This window comes from Cicer arietinum, chromosome 6 (genome assembly GCF_000331145.2).
Source record: "Cicer arietinum cultivar CDC Frontier isolate Library 1 chromosome 6, Cicar.CDCFrontier_v2.0, whole genome shotgun sequence".
Classification (NCBI taxonomy): domain Eukaryota; kingdom Viridiplantae; phylum Streptophyta; class Magnoliopsida; order Fabales; family Fabaceae; genus Cicer; species Cicer arietinum.
The window spans coordinates 48,637,058-48,650,658 of NC_021165.2; the positions used below are offsets into that span (position 1 = coordinate 48,637,058).

Below are 13,601 nucleotides of genomic sequence, written 5' to 3' on the forward strand. Positions count from 1 at the left end.
TGTTGATACAATATAAAAACCTTTTTGGATAATGATGGTGTAGATTTAAATCTAAATTTAACTTCTAAAAGATTTAAGGATTAGGTTTAATTATAAATTTAAATTTGATTATATTTGATTTAAGGATTAGATTTAAATTCTTTTTAGTTTTGAATAATTTTAGTTCCACTAGATTTGATTTGTTTAGATTGATTTAACTATTAGATTTGACTTGATTTAAAATTTATTTTAGGATTAGATAACATATAATTTGATTCAAATTTGCAATTAACATTAAATTCAATTATTTGATTAGATTTAATGGATAAAATTTTGGTTAGTTTGTTAATCCTCTCCTAAGCTCAATATAAAGAGCAAAGTGTATTCATTCTCATTATCTTTTAAATCAATCAATATAAAATCTAAATCATGCTTATTTTTTTCTACGAAATGAACTTCTATTTTTGGATCTTTATATGATATTTGAGTCTAATTTGTTTTTCTTATTTTTCAATCATTCTCTTTTGCTTTATAAAATCTTGGGGTGATAATAACAAGAAATCAAAATTTTTAGAGTGGAACAGAATGATAGAAAAAAGAAAGAAAAAAAAAGAAGAAAAAAAACTAATTCGAGAATCTCTTAGGGACTTAGTGAATCCATCTACCAATTGATCATTGGAATTAACAGAGCTATTGGTGATGTCGCCTGATTCGATCTTCTTCCTTACAAAGTGACAATCTATCTCAATATACTTGGTCTTCTCATGAAAAACCAGATTAGAGGCAATGTGCAATGCTGCTTGATTATCACAGATTAATGTCATTTGTGTTGCCTATTCAAATTGAAGCTCTTTGAGTAACTGTTTCAACCAAATGAGCTTACAAGTCACTAATGACATAGCCTTGTATTCAGCTTCAGCGCTAGATCTTGCAAATACACTTTGTTTCTTACTCTTCCAAGATATTAAGTTTTCTCCAACAAGTACACAATATCCAGAAGTGGATCGCCTATCAATGGATAAGTCTGTCCAATCGGCATATGCATAACCAACTATTTGAGTATGTCATCTATTTTCATAAATTAGACCTTTTCCTAGAGCACCTTTAATGTATTTCAAGATTCATATCACAACATCCCAACGTTCTTGACAATGAGAGTTTAAGAATTGGCTTACCACACTATCTGCAAAAGAAATGTATGGACGGGTGACTGTGAGGTAGTTTAATTTACCAACCAATCTTTTTTATCTCCCTAAATCTAAAAATGGCTCCCCATGATTAGGTAGAAGTTTGACATTTGGATCTATAGGACTGTCAACCGGCTTGACATTCAATAAACTTGTCTTTTCAAGAATACGTGTGGCATATTTCCTTTTTGAAATTACTAAGCCTTTCCTAGATTGGGCTACCTCAATACCCAAGAAGTAGCAGAGCTTGCCAAGATCTTTAGTTTGAAACTGTTGAGATAAATGTTGTTTCAGCTGGAGTATGTTCTGCTGATCACTACAAGTTATGACAATATCATGTACATATACAATCAAGTAAATGCACCATTGGGTTGAATGGCGATATAAAAGAGAATGATCAGCTTCACTTTAAATCATACCAAATTGTTGCACTATTGTGTCAAATCTTCCAAACAAAGCTCGAGGAGACTATTTAAGACCATAGAAATACCTCTGAAGTCGACAAACCTTGGTAGAGGACTCCCATTGAGCAACAAACCTAGTTGGTTACTCCATATACACTTTTTCTTCAAGGTTACCAAGCGAAAAAGAATTTTTAATGTCAAGTTGGTGTATAGACCAATGTCTGATGGCTGCAATAGAGAAGAGTAGTCTAACAAAGGGGATCTTAGCCATAGAGGAGAAAGTATCACTGTAATCTAGGCCAAAAATTTGAGTGTACGCTTTTTCCACCAAACAAGCTTTAAAACAATCAATCTTACCATCAGGACCAACTTTCGTCGTATAAAGCCAACGATATCCTACTAAAGACTTTCCAGATGGTAAAGGAACCAATTCCCAGGCACCACTACTCTGAAGTTCACACATCTCGTCAATCATTGCTTATCTCTACTCTAAGTGGGACAAAGCTTCACCTGGAAATTTAGGAATAGAAATAGAAGACAGGGAAGACAAACAAGTATAATGCAAAGCAGATTTAGGGACATGTACAACCGATGGTGGTTGATGACAGTGGTATGTCTGAAGAAGTTGTACAGATGGAGGATCCTCAAAAGGAGTCTCGAGTGGGGCAACATGAGGGGCCACCGGAGGTGTATCAAATGGGACATACGTAATAGGCTCTAGTGGTAAAAGAGAAGGTGAAACATGAAGGTGCAAACACGAGAAGGGGGTTGAATTGTGTTTGTTAAAGTTGATAACTTTTTACTAATTTGATAAAGGTTGATTGATTTTTATGAATTACTTAGTTAAGAAGCAATCAGATTCAGAAGCAGCAAGCGTCAAAAGTATAAATAATTTGACACATAGCTTTATCTTGGTTCACCACTTACTTGGCTACATCTAGTCCCTTCATTCAGAAGGCTTTAATCCACTAATTCAAATACCTTGAATTACAAAGCACTTGACCCTCCAAGCCAGTCTTCCCAAATAGCCTGACAACCCCAAACTTTATAGGAACTAACCACCTTGACTCTACAAGCCAAGTCTTCCCAAACATCATGACAACCCTAGACTTTTGAGGAACTAACCACTTTGACCCTACAAGTAAAGTCTTCTCCTAACAACCTGACAACCCCAGATTGAAGAAGAAACTAAACCACTATCGGGATGGATACAAAAGATTGAAACTTGAGTAGTTGCTTCTAACAAATTTGATAATAATAATAATAATAACTCTCACACTCTAAGAAAAGAACACTCGGAAAATATTTCTAACCTGAATAAGTATTTCTCTCTTTGAACTCTAAGATAAATTGAGAACTTTGAGCTTGAATTACTCTTTTCTGCTTTTTGATGATTTTCTACTTCAGCCTTGAGTGTCTATTTATTTTGAAAATTTGGATTTCAATTTAGTTTTTGTTTAACTCTGAATTGTATCTGGTTCAGATTGAGTTTGTAAATTCCTCAATTTGATTCTATTTCTATTTTGTGTAGATTGAGTTTGTAAATTCTTCAAATAAAGTCTTCTTCAATTTATGATCAAATATTCTTCAAATCTTCATTAAATGTTGATCAAATACTCTTCAAATCTTCATTAAATGTTGATCAAATATTTTTCAAATCTTCATTAAATGTTGCTCAAATATTCTTCAAATCTTCATTAAATGTTGATCATATATTCTTCAAATATTCTTCAAATCTCTATTAAATATTGGTCAAATCTTCATTAAATATTGACCATATCTTTTTTTCAACTTGGTCAAAGATTTTTCTTCAATTATAAATATGAATCAAATCTTATTTTACATTTTCATCAATTATAAATTTGAATCAAATTTTATTTTAGATTTTCATCAATTATAATTTGGAGTCAAATCTTATTTCAGATTTTCTTCAATTACATGAATCTTCTTTCATATTCTTTGAAGTCAAATATATTGTTTTCATAAAATACTTTTGTTAACATCAAAACTCTAAATGTAAAACCAACTTGGTTCCAACAAAACAAACCCTAGCAGGTCCACAAGAATAGTAGTAGACAAAGGATCGAAAAACTACTCATACTATGTGACAAACTCAAAAAATGTGACATCAACCGATATGAGATATCGTCAAAGAGTAGGAGAATAACAACGATAACCTTTTTGGGACCGATGATAACCAAGAAAGACACATTTTAGTGATCAAGCAAAAATTTTGTCAAGACCAAGAGTGAGATTGTGGACACAACATGTAGATCCGAAGACACAAGGAGGAAGTGAGTAAAGAGTGAAGTAGCAGTGTCAATTTACATTGACTGATATCAAAGATGGATGAGTTGGTCTTTTATAGAGAGGCAAAAGTCGGTGACATGATTGATGAGTGAAATGAAAGTTGAGAACACATGTCACTTAGTGGATTATAGTGAAGGGGAACAGTAGGTACCTCAGTTGATGTTGAAAGACGGAAGGTAGGGTAGGTGGATTGGAGTAGAAAGAGAGAATGTTTGGAGAAGAACGTTCTTGAGTGGCTGTTTGAGTGGGGCAGGGTGGAGAACGTTCTCGAGCAGTAGGTGGAGAACATCATTGAGCAGTTGTCTGTTCAAGATTTTGTGGAGAATGATTTGGTGCGGTGGGTTTAGACTGTTCTCTTGGGACAGTAGAGGATGCACCAGATTTATGCGCAAAACCTTTGCATTTGTGAGAGGTGGAGAAAAGAGCAATTTTGGGAATGTTTTTGGCGGAGGACTGTTTATTCATATGAGAAACATTCTTGGAAGAAAATTTAGAAATTTTGATGGTGGATGATTCAGAAGAGAGAGGGATTTCAAAATACCTAAATATTTTTTTAAAGAAGCATGCCATAAGGGACTGTATTTTTCTTGTAGTCCTTCATTATGGCAGCTATCATGTTTTGAAGTATGATGTATGGCATATTAACTCTCTTGCACTTAAGGAGATGATGGATGATCAAGGCATCATTATTGGAGACTTACTCATGACTCCCACAATGAGGAAAGATCGAGTGTTGGCTAATACTGTTAAAGAATTTGTAGAGGAGCTTTAAGGATATAGACAAATAGCTTTTGCAGCCCTCTTGAAATAGTTCAGCAAAAACTCATTTTCTTGTTAAGGTTAAGAATTTAGTTCCAGTTCTTTCCAAATACAGAAGGACCATCATTTGGTAGATCGAGAATGGAGGCAAGAATGTTAGGAGTTAACATAATTTCAATACCCTTGAGAATAGTCACTAGAAGTGACTTCTCAGGAAAGGTTTGAGATTTGTAGTAAAAAGCCCGCACCACATCTGGGTAGAAACAATAAAAAATCTGCAAAAATGGGGTCCAAGCAAGGGCGTCTATGTGATGTTGAATGGAGTTGTCATCTACGATCAGATTTTCAAGCAGGAAAACACTACCAATTCTAGCAGGTCGCTCAACCCATTTTTCAGCATAACTTTTTTGGAGGTTGGACGGAATGGGTGGAGGGAAGTGGAGTTTAGGGCCAGATTTGGGGAGGGGTGAGTGAAGGAGAACATTCTAGATGTTCAGTGTTAGGTGCAGAACGTTCTGGTGAAGGAGAATGAGAACGTTCTGGAGTTCGTCGATAACGTTCTCGAGGCTTTTGCTTTGGAGCAGTGGTTTTGCCTTATTGGGGGGGTTTTTTAATTTGTTCTTGGCCAAAATTGAGATAAAGTTATGGCGGTTTTGACCTTTAGGTTTTTTTTTTTTTTTTTTGAGGAAGGTTTTGAAGTGCAAACACAAGAAGGGTGGTTGAATTGGATTTGCCAAAGTTGATAATTTTTTGCTAGTTTGATGAAGCTTGATTGATTTTTATGAATTACTTAGATAAGAAGCAATCGGATTCAGAAGTAGTAAACAATGAAAGCTTAAATAATTTGACACATATATTTATCCTGGTTCACCACTTACTTGGCTACATCCAGTCTCTTCATTTAGAAGGCTTTAATCCACTAATTAAAATACCTTGAATTACAAAGCACCTGACCCTCCAAGTCAGTCTTCCTAAACAACTTGACAACCCTAAACTTTTGAGGGACTAACCACATTGACCCTACCAGCCAAGTCTTCTCCTAACAACTTGACAACCCTAGATTGAAGAAGGAACTAAACCATTATCGAGTTGGATACAAAAAATTGGAACTTGAGTTGTTGCTTCTAACAAAGCTAATAATATTAATAACTCTCACACTATAAGAAAAGAACACTCATAAAATATTTCTAGAACAAGTGTTTCTCTCTTTGAACTCTTAGATGAATTGAGAACTTTGAGCTTGAGTTACTCTTTTATGCTTTTCGATGTTTTTCTCCTTCAGGCTTGAGTGTCTATTTATAGTAAAAATTTGGGCTTCAATTTAGTCCTTGTTTCATTCTAAATTGTATCTTGTTCAGATTGAGTTTGTAAATTCTTCAAACTGATTCTATTTCTATTTTGTGTAGATTGGGTTTGTAAATTCTTCAGATTGATTTTGTTCCTATTTTGTGTAGATTAAGTTTGTAAACTCTTCAAATAAACTCTTCTTCAAATCTTAATTAAATCTTCTTCAAATGTTGATAAAATATTCTTCAAATCTTCTTCAAATATCCTTCAAATCTTGGCCAAATCTGTTTCAAAACTTAATCAAATCTTGATTAAATCTTCTACAAATCATGATCAAATCATCTCCAAATCTTAATTAAATCTATTTCAAATGTTGATCAAATCTTCTTCAAATATAATTCAAATCTTGACCATATCATCTTTTCAACTTGGTCAAAGATTTTCTTCAATTATAAATATGAATCAAATCTTATTTTAGATTTTCATCAATTATAAATTTGAATCAAATCTTATTTTAGATTTTCTTCAATTATAAATTTGAATCAATTCTTATTTTAGATTTTATTCAATTATAAATATGAATCAAATCTAATTTTAGATTTTCTTTAATTATAAATTTGAATTAAATCTTATTTTAGATTTCCTTCAATTACAAATTTGAATCAAATATTATTTTAGATTTTCATCAATTATAATTTGGAATCAAACCTTATTTTAGATTTTCTTCAATTACATGAATCTTCTTTCATACTCTTTGAAGTCAAATATATTGTTTTCATAAAATACTTTTGTTAACATCAAAACTCTTAATGTAAAATCAGCTTGGTTCCAACAAGTTTTGTTGGAGAGGATTGACTTCATTTTTTTTATTAGGAGGTGTTGAAAAATAGGGTTTAGTTGGAAGTGAAGATGTTGATGGTTCAGAGGGTTTGATAGGGTGGAAGATTTTGTAGGTTTTGGTGTAGATGGTTCGGAATCTTCACTGTTGGAGATGACAAAGATGGTGGATTTGTAGGGTTTTGCCTTTGAGGTTTCGGTTCTACTCGAGACTCTCATGGAATGTCTCTTTGCTTTAGTAGGTTTAGAGAAAGATTTGTAGGGTGGAAGATTGTGTAGGGTTTGGTGTAGATGGTTCAAAATCTTGAATGTCGGAGATGACAAAGATGGTGGGTTTTGAGGGTTTTGCCTTTGAAGTTTCAATTCCAGTTGAGACTCTCATGGAACGTCTCTTTGCTTCAATAGGTTTAGAGAAAGATTTGTGAAGGTGTGGAGGGACTTCGCTTAAATTAAGAGCGGGGCATTGGAAGAGGGGAGGGCGAACGATTGACAATGGGTTGAGGGAATAACATAAATAATTTATGTTTATAAATCAATCACCAAGTAAAACAAATTTTACCCCATTGTAACATAACACAAAACTCATATCATGATTTATCAAATAACTCAGAAAATCATAACAACCAACTAGATCAATAATTTTTCTTCTTCTTAGGATTAGAATTAATAATCGCCGCCGCCGGATGAAATTCATCATCGCTCGCCACGCCGCATAACTCACCTCCATTCGTCGGTGGCCTTTGTGCCGCAACAAATCCGACAACGCATGAGCAAATTCTTTAACATGTTGCATATTTTGTTTCGTCGTTGCATTCATCTGTTTCGCTCACATACCATCGTGTTACCGTTATTTTCTAACAAATACTAGTTTTTCTTAAATTTAAAACCAAATACAAATTAAAAAGATACGACATCTCACCTATTTTTTGTTATTATTATTGTTATTACTTTTTTTTGGATACATATATAATAATAATAATAATAATAATAATAATAATAATAATAATAATAATAATAATAATAATAATAACTAAAATCGATAAATAATAAAATCGGATAACACAAATATTTTCTATCCAAGAAGTACACATCTTTTGATTTCCCTATTGCACTTGAGAATACGTAGGAGCAAGACTTTCCCTTTGTCAAACCAAATTAATAAAAATATATTTTTGCTTCTTTTATTAATGTAAATAATTTATTTTCTTTTTTATTATTCTCTTAGGAGTAAAATAAATAATTATATATAATTTGTGTACAATTATTTATATGGTAACTCTTTTGACGGACAATGTAGGGTAATATTACTTTTCGTAATCGACTCCCGAATCCGTTTTATTTTGTTGAAGAATTTTATTTTAGGTTTTATCTAATTTTTCCTTTCAAAGAAATAAAATTAGCGGCGGCTCATTGTTCGTAGACAAACCAAACGCGACAATATTCAAAATACAAATTATTTAACATCCTAAAACATCTATCTAAGGTTGTGGTGGACAAAACCCTGGTGTAGGAATGAATGTCATGACATGTTCACATGTTTTGTTGTGTTGCGGATTTGGAATAATGAGTGGTGGTGAAATAGAGGTGTTAGTGGTGTAGTAGCAGTTGCAGCTGAAGGTTTCATTAGAGTTGTAGTTGAAGCTCGAGCTCTCACTAGAGTTGGTTTTGGAAATGAAGTTCCCATTTGTCTCCAGCATAATCCGCGTCGCAGTAAGCTATAAGATCAAAATGTGAACCTTTTCTATACCAAAGGGCAAGATCAGTAGTACCAACGAGATATCTAAAAATCCTTTTTACAACTATTAAATGAGATTCTTTAGGTGGGGATTGAAATCTAGCACATAATCCTACTACAAACACAATGTCAGGTCTACTAGCAGTTAAATAAAGCAAATATCCTATCATGAGAACAAAAGTTGGTTCTACATTTAGAGTTTTGATGTTAACAAAAGTATTTTATGAGAACAACATATTTGACTTCAAAGAGTATGAAAGAAGATTTATGTTTTTGAAAAAAAAAATCTATAATAAGATTTGATTCAAATTTATAATTGAAGAAAATCTAAAATAAGATTTGATTGCAAATTATAATTGATGAAAATCTAAAATAAAATTTAATTCAAATTTATAATTGAAGAAATCTAAAATAAGATTTAATTCAAATTCATAATTGAAGAATTTATAATAAAGCAAATAATTGATTTGATTCAAATGTATAATTTATTATTATTATTATTATTGTTGTTGTTGTTGTTATTATTATTATTATTATTATTATTATTATTATTATTATTATTATTATTATTATTATTATTATTATTATTATAAGCTTTGTTAAAAGCAACATCTCAAGTTCCAATCTTTTGTATTCGACTCGATAGTGGTTTAGTTCCTTCTTCAATCTGGGTTGTGAGATTGTTAGGAGAAGACTTGGCTTGTAGGGCAAGGTGGTTAGTTTCTCAAAAGTATGGGGTTGCCAAGCTGTTTGGGAAGACTGACTTGGAGGGTCAAGTGCTTTGTAATTCAAGGTATTTGAATTAGTGGATTAAAGCCTTCTAAATGAGGGGACTCGATGTAGCCAAATTAGTGGTGAACCAGGATAAATCTATGTGTCAAATTATTTATGCTTTAATTGCTTGCTACGTCTGAATCGAATTGCTTCCACTCCAAGTAAGTCACCAAAACCAAACTAGTTTTTTATTTATTTATTTTTAAATTATCAAAAAGTTGTCAACTTTGGCAAACACAATTCAACCATCTTTCTCGTGTTTGCACCTTCAAAGATCAGTAGTACCAACGAGATATCTAAAAATCCTTTTTACAGTTGTTAAATGAGATTATTTACGTGCGGATTAAAATCTAGCACATAATCCTACTACAATCACAATGTCAGTTCTACTAGCAGTTAAATAAAGCAAAGACCCTATCGTACCCCTATATTCTTTTTCATAAATAGATTTTCCATTTTCATCTATGTCTAATGAAGAAGATGGATGCCTGGGAGTAATCGTGATTTTGGCTTCATTAATTTTATATTTTGAAAGAGATATTTATTTATTTTTCTTGACATATAAAAATGTCATCTTCATGTTGCTTAATTTGCAAGCCAAGAAAATATCTTAATTCTCCCATCATATTCATTTCAAATTCACTTTGCATGAGTTTTGAAAAAGCTTCGCCCATTGTGTCATTAGTTGAGCCAAAGATAATATCATCGACATACACTTGAACAATAAGTAAATCATTTTTATCAATTTTCTTGAATAGTGTAGCGTGAATCTTTCCTCTAGAAAGTCTGTTTTTGATTAAAAAATAACTAAATCACTCATACCAAGCTCTTGGTGCTTGTTTTGATCCATATAAGCCTTGGTAAGTTTAAAAACATGATTTGATTTTGATTGATCTTCAAAACAGGGAGGTTGACGCACATAAACTTGTTCATTTAAAAACGGAGAAATTCTTGAATGAAATTCTTGTTCTAACTCCATCAATTGTATCTCCAATGATTTTATTTTGAGGATGATCACTAACAGTTCTCCAGCTTTTAGGAGCAGAATAAAACAAAAATTATTTATCAATCTAGGTTTCCTGAGGAACATTCATCAAATAATATATGTCTGCTGATTTCAATAATTTTGGCTTTTAGTTTGAAAACATGATACCCTTTAGAATCAGTTGAGTAACCCAAAATTATAGCTTTATCAGATTTTGCATCAAACTTTCCAAGGTTTTCTTTGTTGTTCAGAATATAACAATAACATCCAAAAATGTGAAAATTTGAGATGTTTGGCTTTCTGTTTTTCCAGATTCCATATGGTGTTTGGTTGATGATTTTTCTTAATGATACACGGTTTAGAATGTCGCATGAGGTATTGACAGCTTCAACCCAAAAATATTTTTCAACATTAGACTCTTTCAAGATTGGTCTTGCCATTTCTTGTAAGGTTCTATTTTTTCTTTCAACAACTCCATTTTATTGAGGAGTTCTTGCACAAGATAGATTATGAGAAATGCCAAGTTCATCAAAGAAGGTTTTAAAAGAGGCATTTATGAATTCTCCTCCATGACCACTTCTTATAGAAATGATGCTGGAATCTTTTTCATTTTGTATTTTCTTACAAAAGATTTTGAAGGCATCAAAAGAATCATCTTTTTGTTTTAAAAATAAAATCCAAGTGTATCGTGAGAAGTCATCAACAATAACAAAATCATACTTCATTCCTCCTAAAATTATTGTTTTAATAGGTCCAAACAGATCTATGTGAAGTAGATCAAGAATCTTGTTTGTGGAAATTAAATCTTTTGAATGAAAACTGCTTTTAACTTGTTTTCCTTTAGCGCATGCTTCACATACTTTATCTTTCTCAAAATTCAGTTTCGGTAATCCTCTAACAAGTTCTAGTTTTGAAATTTTTGAAATGATTTTCATGCTAACATGACTTGTCTACTTATGTCAAGTCCATTTGCCTTTATTGACAGACATGAAGCATGATTCATCAGTAATTCCTCAAGATATAAAACATACAGATTTAACTTTCTTGTTCCAGAAAAAAGAACTTCCCCATAATTTGTTTTTATGATTTCACATAGGTTAGGTTTGAAAATAACTTCAAAGTCATTATCACATGGGTGACCTATGCTTAAGAGATTATGTGTCAGATCTTCCACACATTGAACATTAATTATTTGAGCATGATTTTTCTTACCAATTATTCCTTTACCTTTAATCTGAGCTTGATTATTGTTTTCGAAGGTGACAGACCCTCCATCTTTCTTGACAAAAGACATGAAACAATTTTTATCACCTGTCATATGTCTTGAACAACCACTGTCCAATAACCATGGTTTTTTCTTGACACCTTTAAATCCAACCTGCATGATTTGTTACATTATCTTTAGCTACCCACTTGGTCTTGGGTCCTTGAGGGTTAGTTTCCAATTTTGATTCCTTTTTAATATGACATGGTGATTCAGAGTGGCCAATCTTGAAACAGGAAGAACATCTAATTGTTTGTCTTGGAAAAGGTTTAGAAAACTAAGTTTAACTGGTTTTTGTAAAATTCCATAACATTCTCCTTTTGTTAAATTTACTGAAGAACATTCTCCTTTTTTCAGATTTTGAAAAAACTTTGTTTTTGTTCCAAAATGTACTTCTTTTATGAAGATATTTTTGTTCTTAATGTTTTCATCTATTTTATTAAAGTAACATGCAAATTCCAGATGTCAAATCTTGCTGCAATATGAACATTTGATTTTGCATTTACCCTTTTTCTTTCAGGAACAAAAAAGTTTTCATACATTTTGGTTTTTTGAGTTTCATCGAAACCAAGACTAGCTTTATCGAATATTCTAACTTGAGATCCCATGATTTTTTGAAAGGTTTCAGTAGCTCTAATGAAATTTGACAAGTCATTTTTAAGAAGTTCAACTTTAGTTTTCAGGAGAACATTCTCCTTTTGAAATGCATAACGTTCTTGACTTTCTTGACTTTCAGTTTTAAAATCTTTGAGCTGAGATTCTTTCATATTTTGAATGATCTCTTTAAGTTCCTCATTCATAGCCTGAGTTTTCTCTTTCTCTTCTATTTCTTTGTGGAATTTTTCTTTTAAAGAACTACACTTTTGAAGAACAAAGTTTGAATCATTTAGCAAGTTATCAAATTCTTTTTCCATTTGTTCACACAAAAGACAAGGTTTATAATTCGTTACCTCATTTTCTTCTGCTTTTGCCATTAGGCATATGTTGGCTTCTTCATCTTCTTCAACATCAGATTCATCTGATTCATCCCATGTAGCCATCATTGATTTCTTTTTGAAGGGAAATCTTTTTTGTGGTCTTTTACATAGGGGACATTCAGCTTTGTAATGTCCTAATTTATTATATCCAAAACATGTGATTTGGCTCTTGTCCACTTCTATTTTGGGATTTTCTTTTTTGTTTGGAAATCCTTTCTTAGACTGGTCTTTTCTTCTCATCATTCTTTGAATTCTTTTGCTGAGAAGGGCTATTTCTTCATTAGAATCTTCGTATCCAGTTTCTTCTAATTCTTCCGTTGTTTGTGTTGGTACACTTTCTTGAGATGATTTCAAGGCTATTTCTTTTCCTTTCTTGGCTGGTTTTTTTTTCTTATAACAGCACTTCATGTGCTCTTAAAGTTCCAATTAGTTCTTCTAATACAAGCACTTCAAGATTTTTGGTTTGGCTTATAGTTGTCACCATCGATCTCTATATGGTTGGAAAAAATCTCATGATTTTTCTTACTCTGTCTTGTACTTAATAAGCTTTGCTAAGAGAACACATCTCATTTACTATAGTTGTGAACCTTGAGTACATCTCATCAATAGTTTCTCTTTCATTCATTTCGAACAACTCAAACTTCCTTATGACAATGTCTATTCTTGTTTCTTTGACATGGCTTGTTCCTTCATGATAAGTTTTCAGTGTCCTATATTTCTTTAGCAGTTTTGCATTCATCAGCTTTTTCGCTTTCTTCCCTACTCAAAGCACACGATATGAATAATTGAGTTTTAGAATTTAAGACTACCTTAGTTTTATCTTCAGTTCTCCAGTCCACTTATTTCTTTTTAGTAGAGGTTGAATCATTTTGATCAACTCTTGGTATAAAATCTCCATCTGTAATGATGCGACACATTCCTATTCGTGAGATTTCATAAACAATTGCATCTTATTCTTCCAGAAGTAGTAGTATGTTTCATCAAAGTAAAGTGATCTGTTTGAAGATCCTCATTCAACAATGCATTTTGCTTTTGACATTTTATTCTTCTAGATCTTTACTCTAGCACTGGTTTAAGTGTTTAATCTTTAAAGACCTTTCTTT

The 13,601-nt window shown here is 32.1% G+C and overlaps 1 protein-coding gene across 1 annotated transcript; it reads right to left on the reverse strand.

The window, feature by feature from the left end:
* Positions 1-4,728: 4,728 nt before the first annotated feature.
* On the reverse strand, positions 4,729-13,237 carry LOC140920762 (uncharacterized). The gene is made up of 4 exons (XM_073369585.1): positions 13,060-13,237; positions 12,472-12,875; positions 11,470-11,635; positions 4,729-4,970 (listed from the first exon to the last, which is right to left on the reverse strand). The coding sequence occupies exons 1-4, from the start codon at positions 13,235-13,237 to the stop codon at positions 4,729-4,731; spliced, it is 990 nt and encodes a 329-aa protein (XP_073225686.1).
* Positions 13,238-13,601: the final 364 nt, after the last annotated feature.

Excerpts from the sequence above, each read along its gene's own strand:
- LOC140920762 (XM_073369585.1), bottom strand. The coding sequence starts at position 13,237 with ATGAATGCAAAACTGCTAAAGAAATATAGGACACTGAAAACTTATCAT. Across the intron at positions 12,876-13,059 it reads AACTATAGTAAATGAGATGT|CCAAGAAAGGAAAAGAAATA; the intron begins GTTCTCTTAGCA and ends AAAAAAAACCAG. Across the intron at positions 11,636-12,471 it reads CAAAAGCAGAAGAAAATGAG|GTTGGATTTAAAGGTGTCAA; the intron begins GTAACGAATTAT and ends CAAATCATGCAG.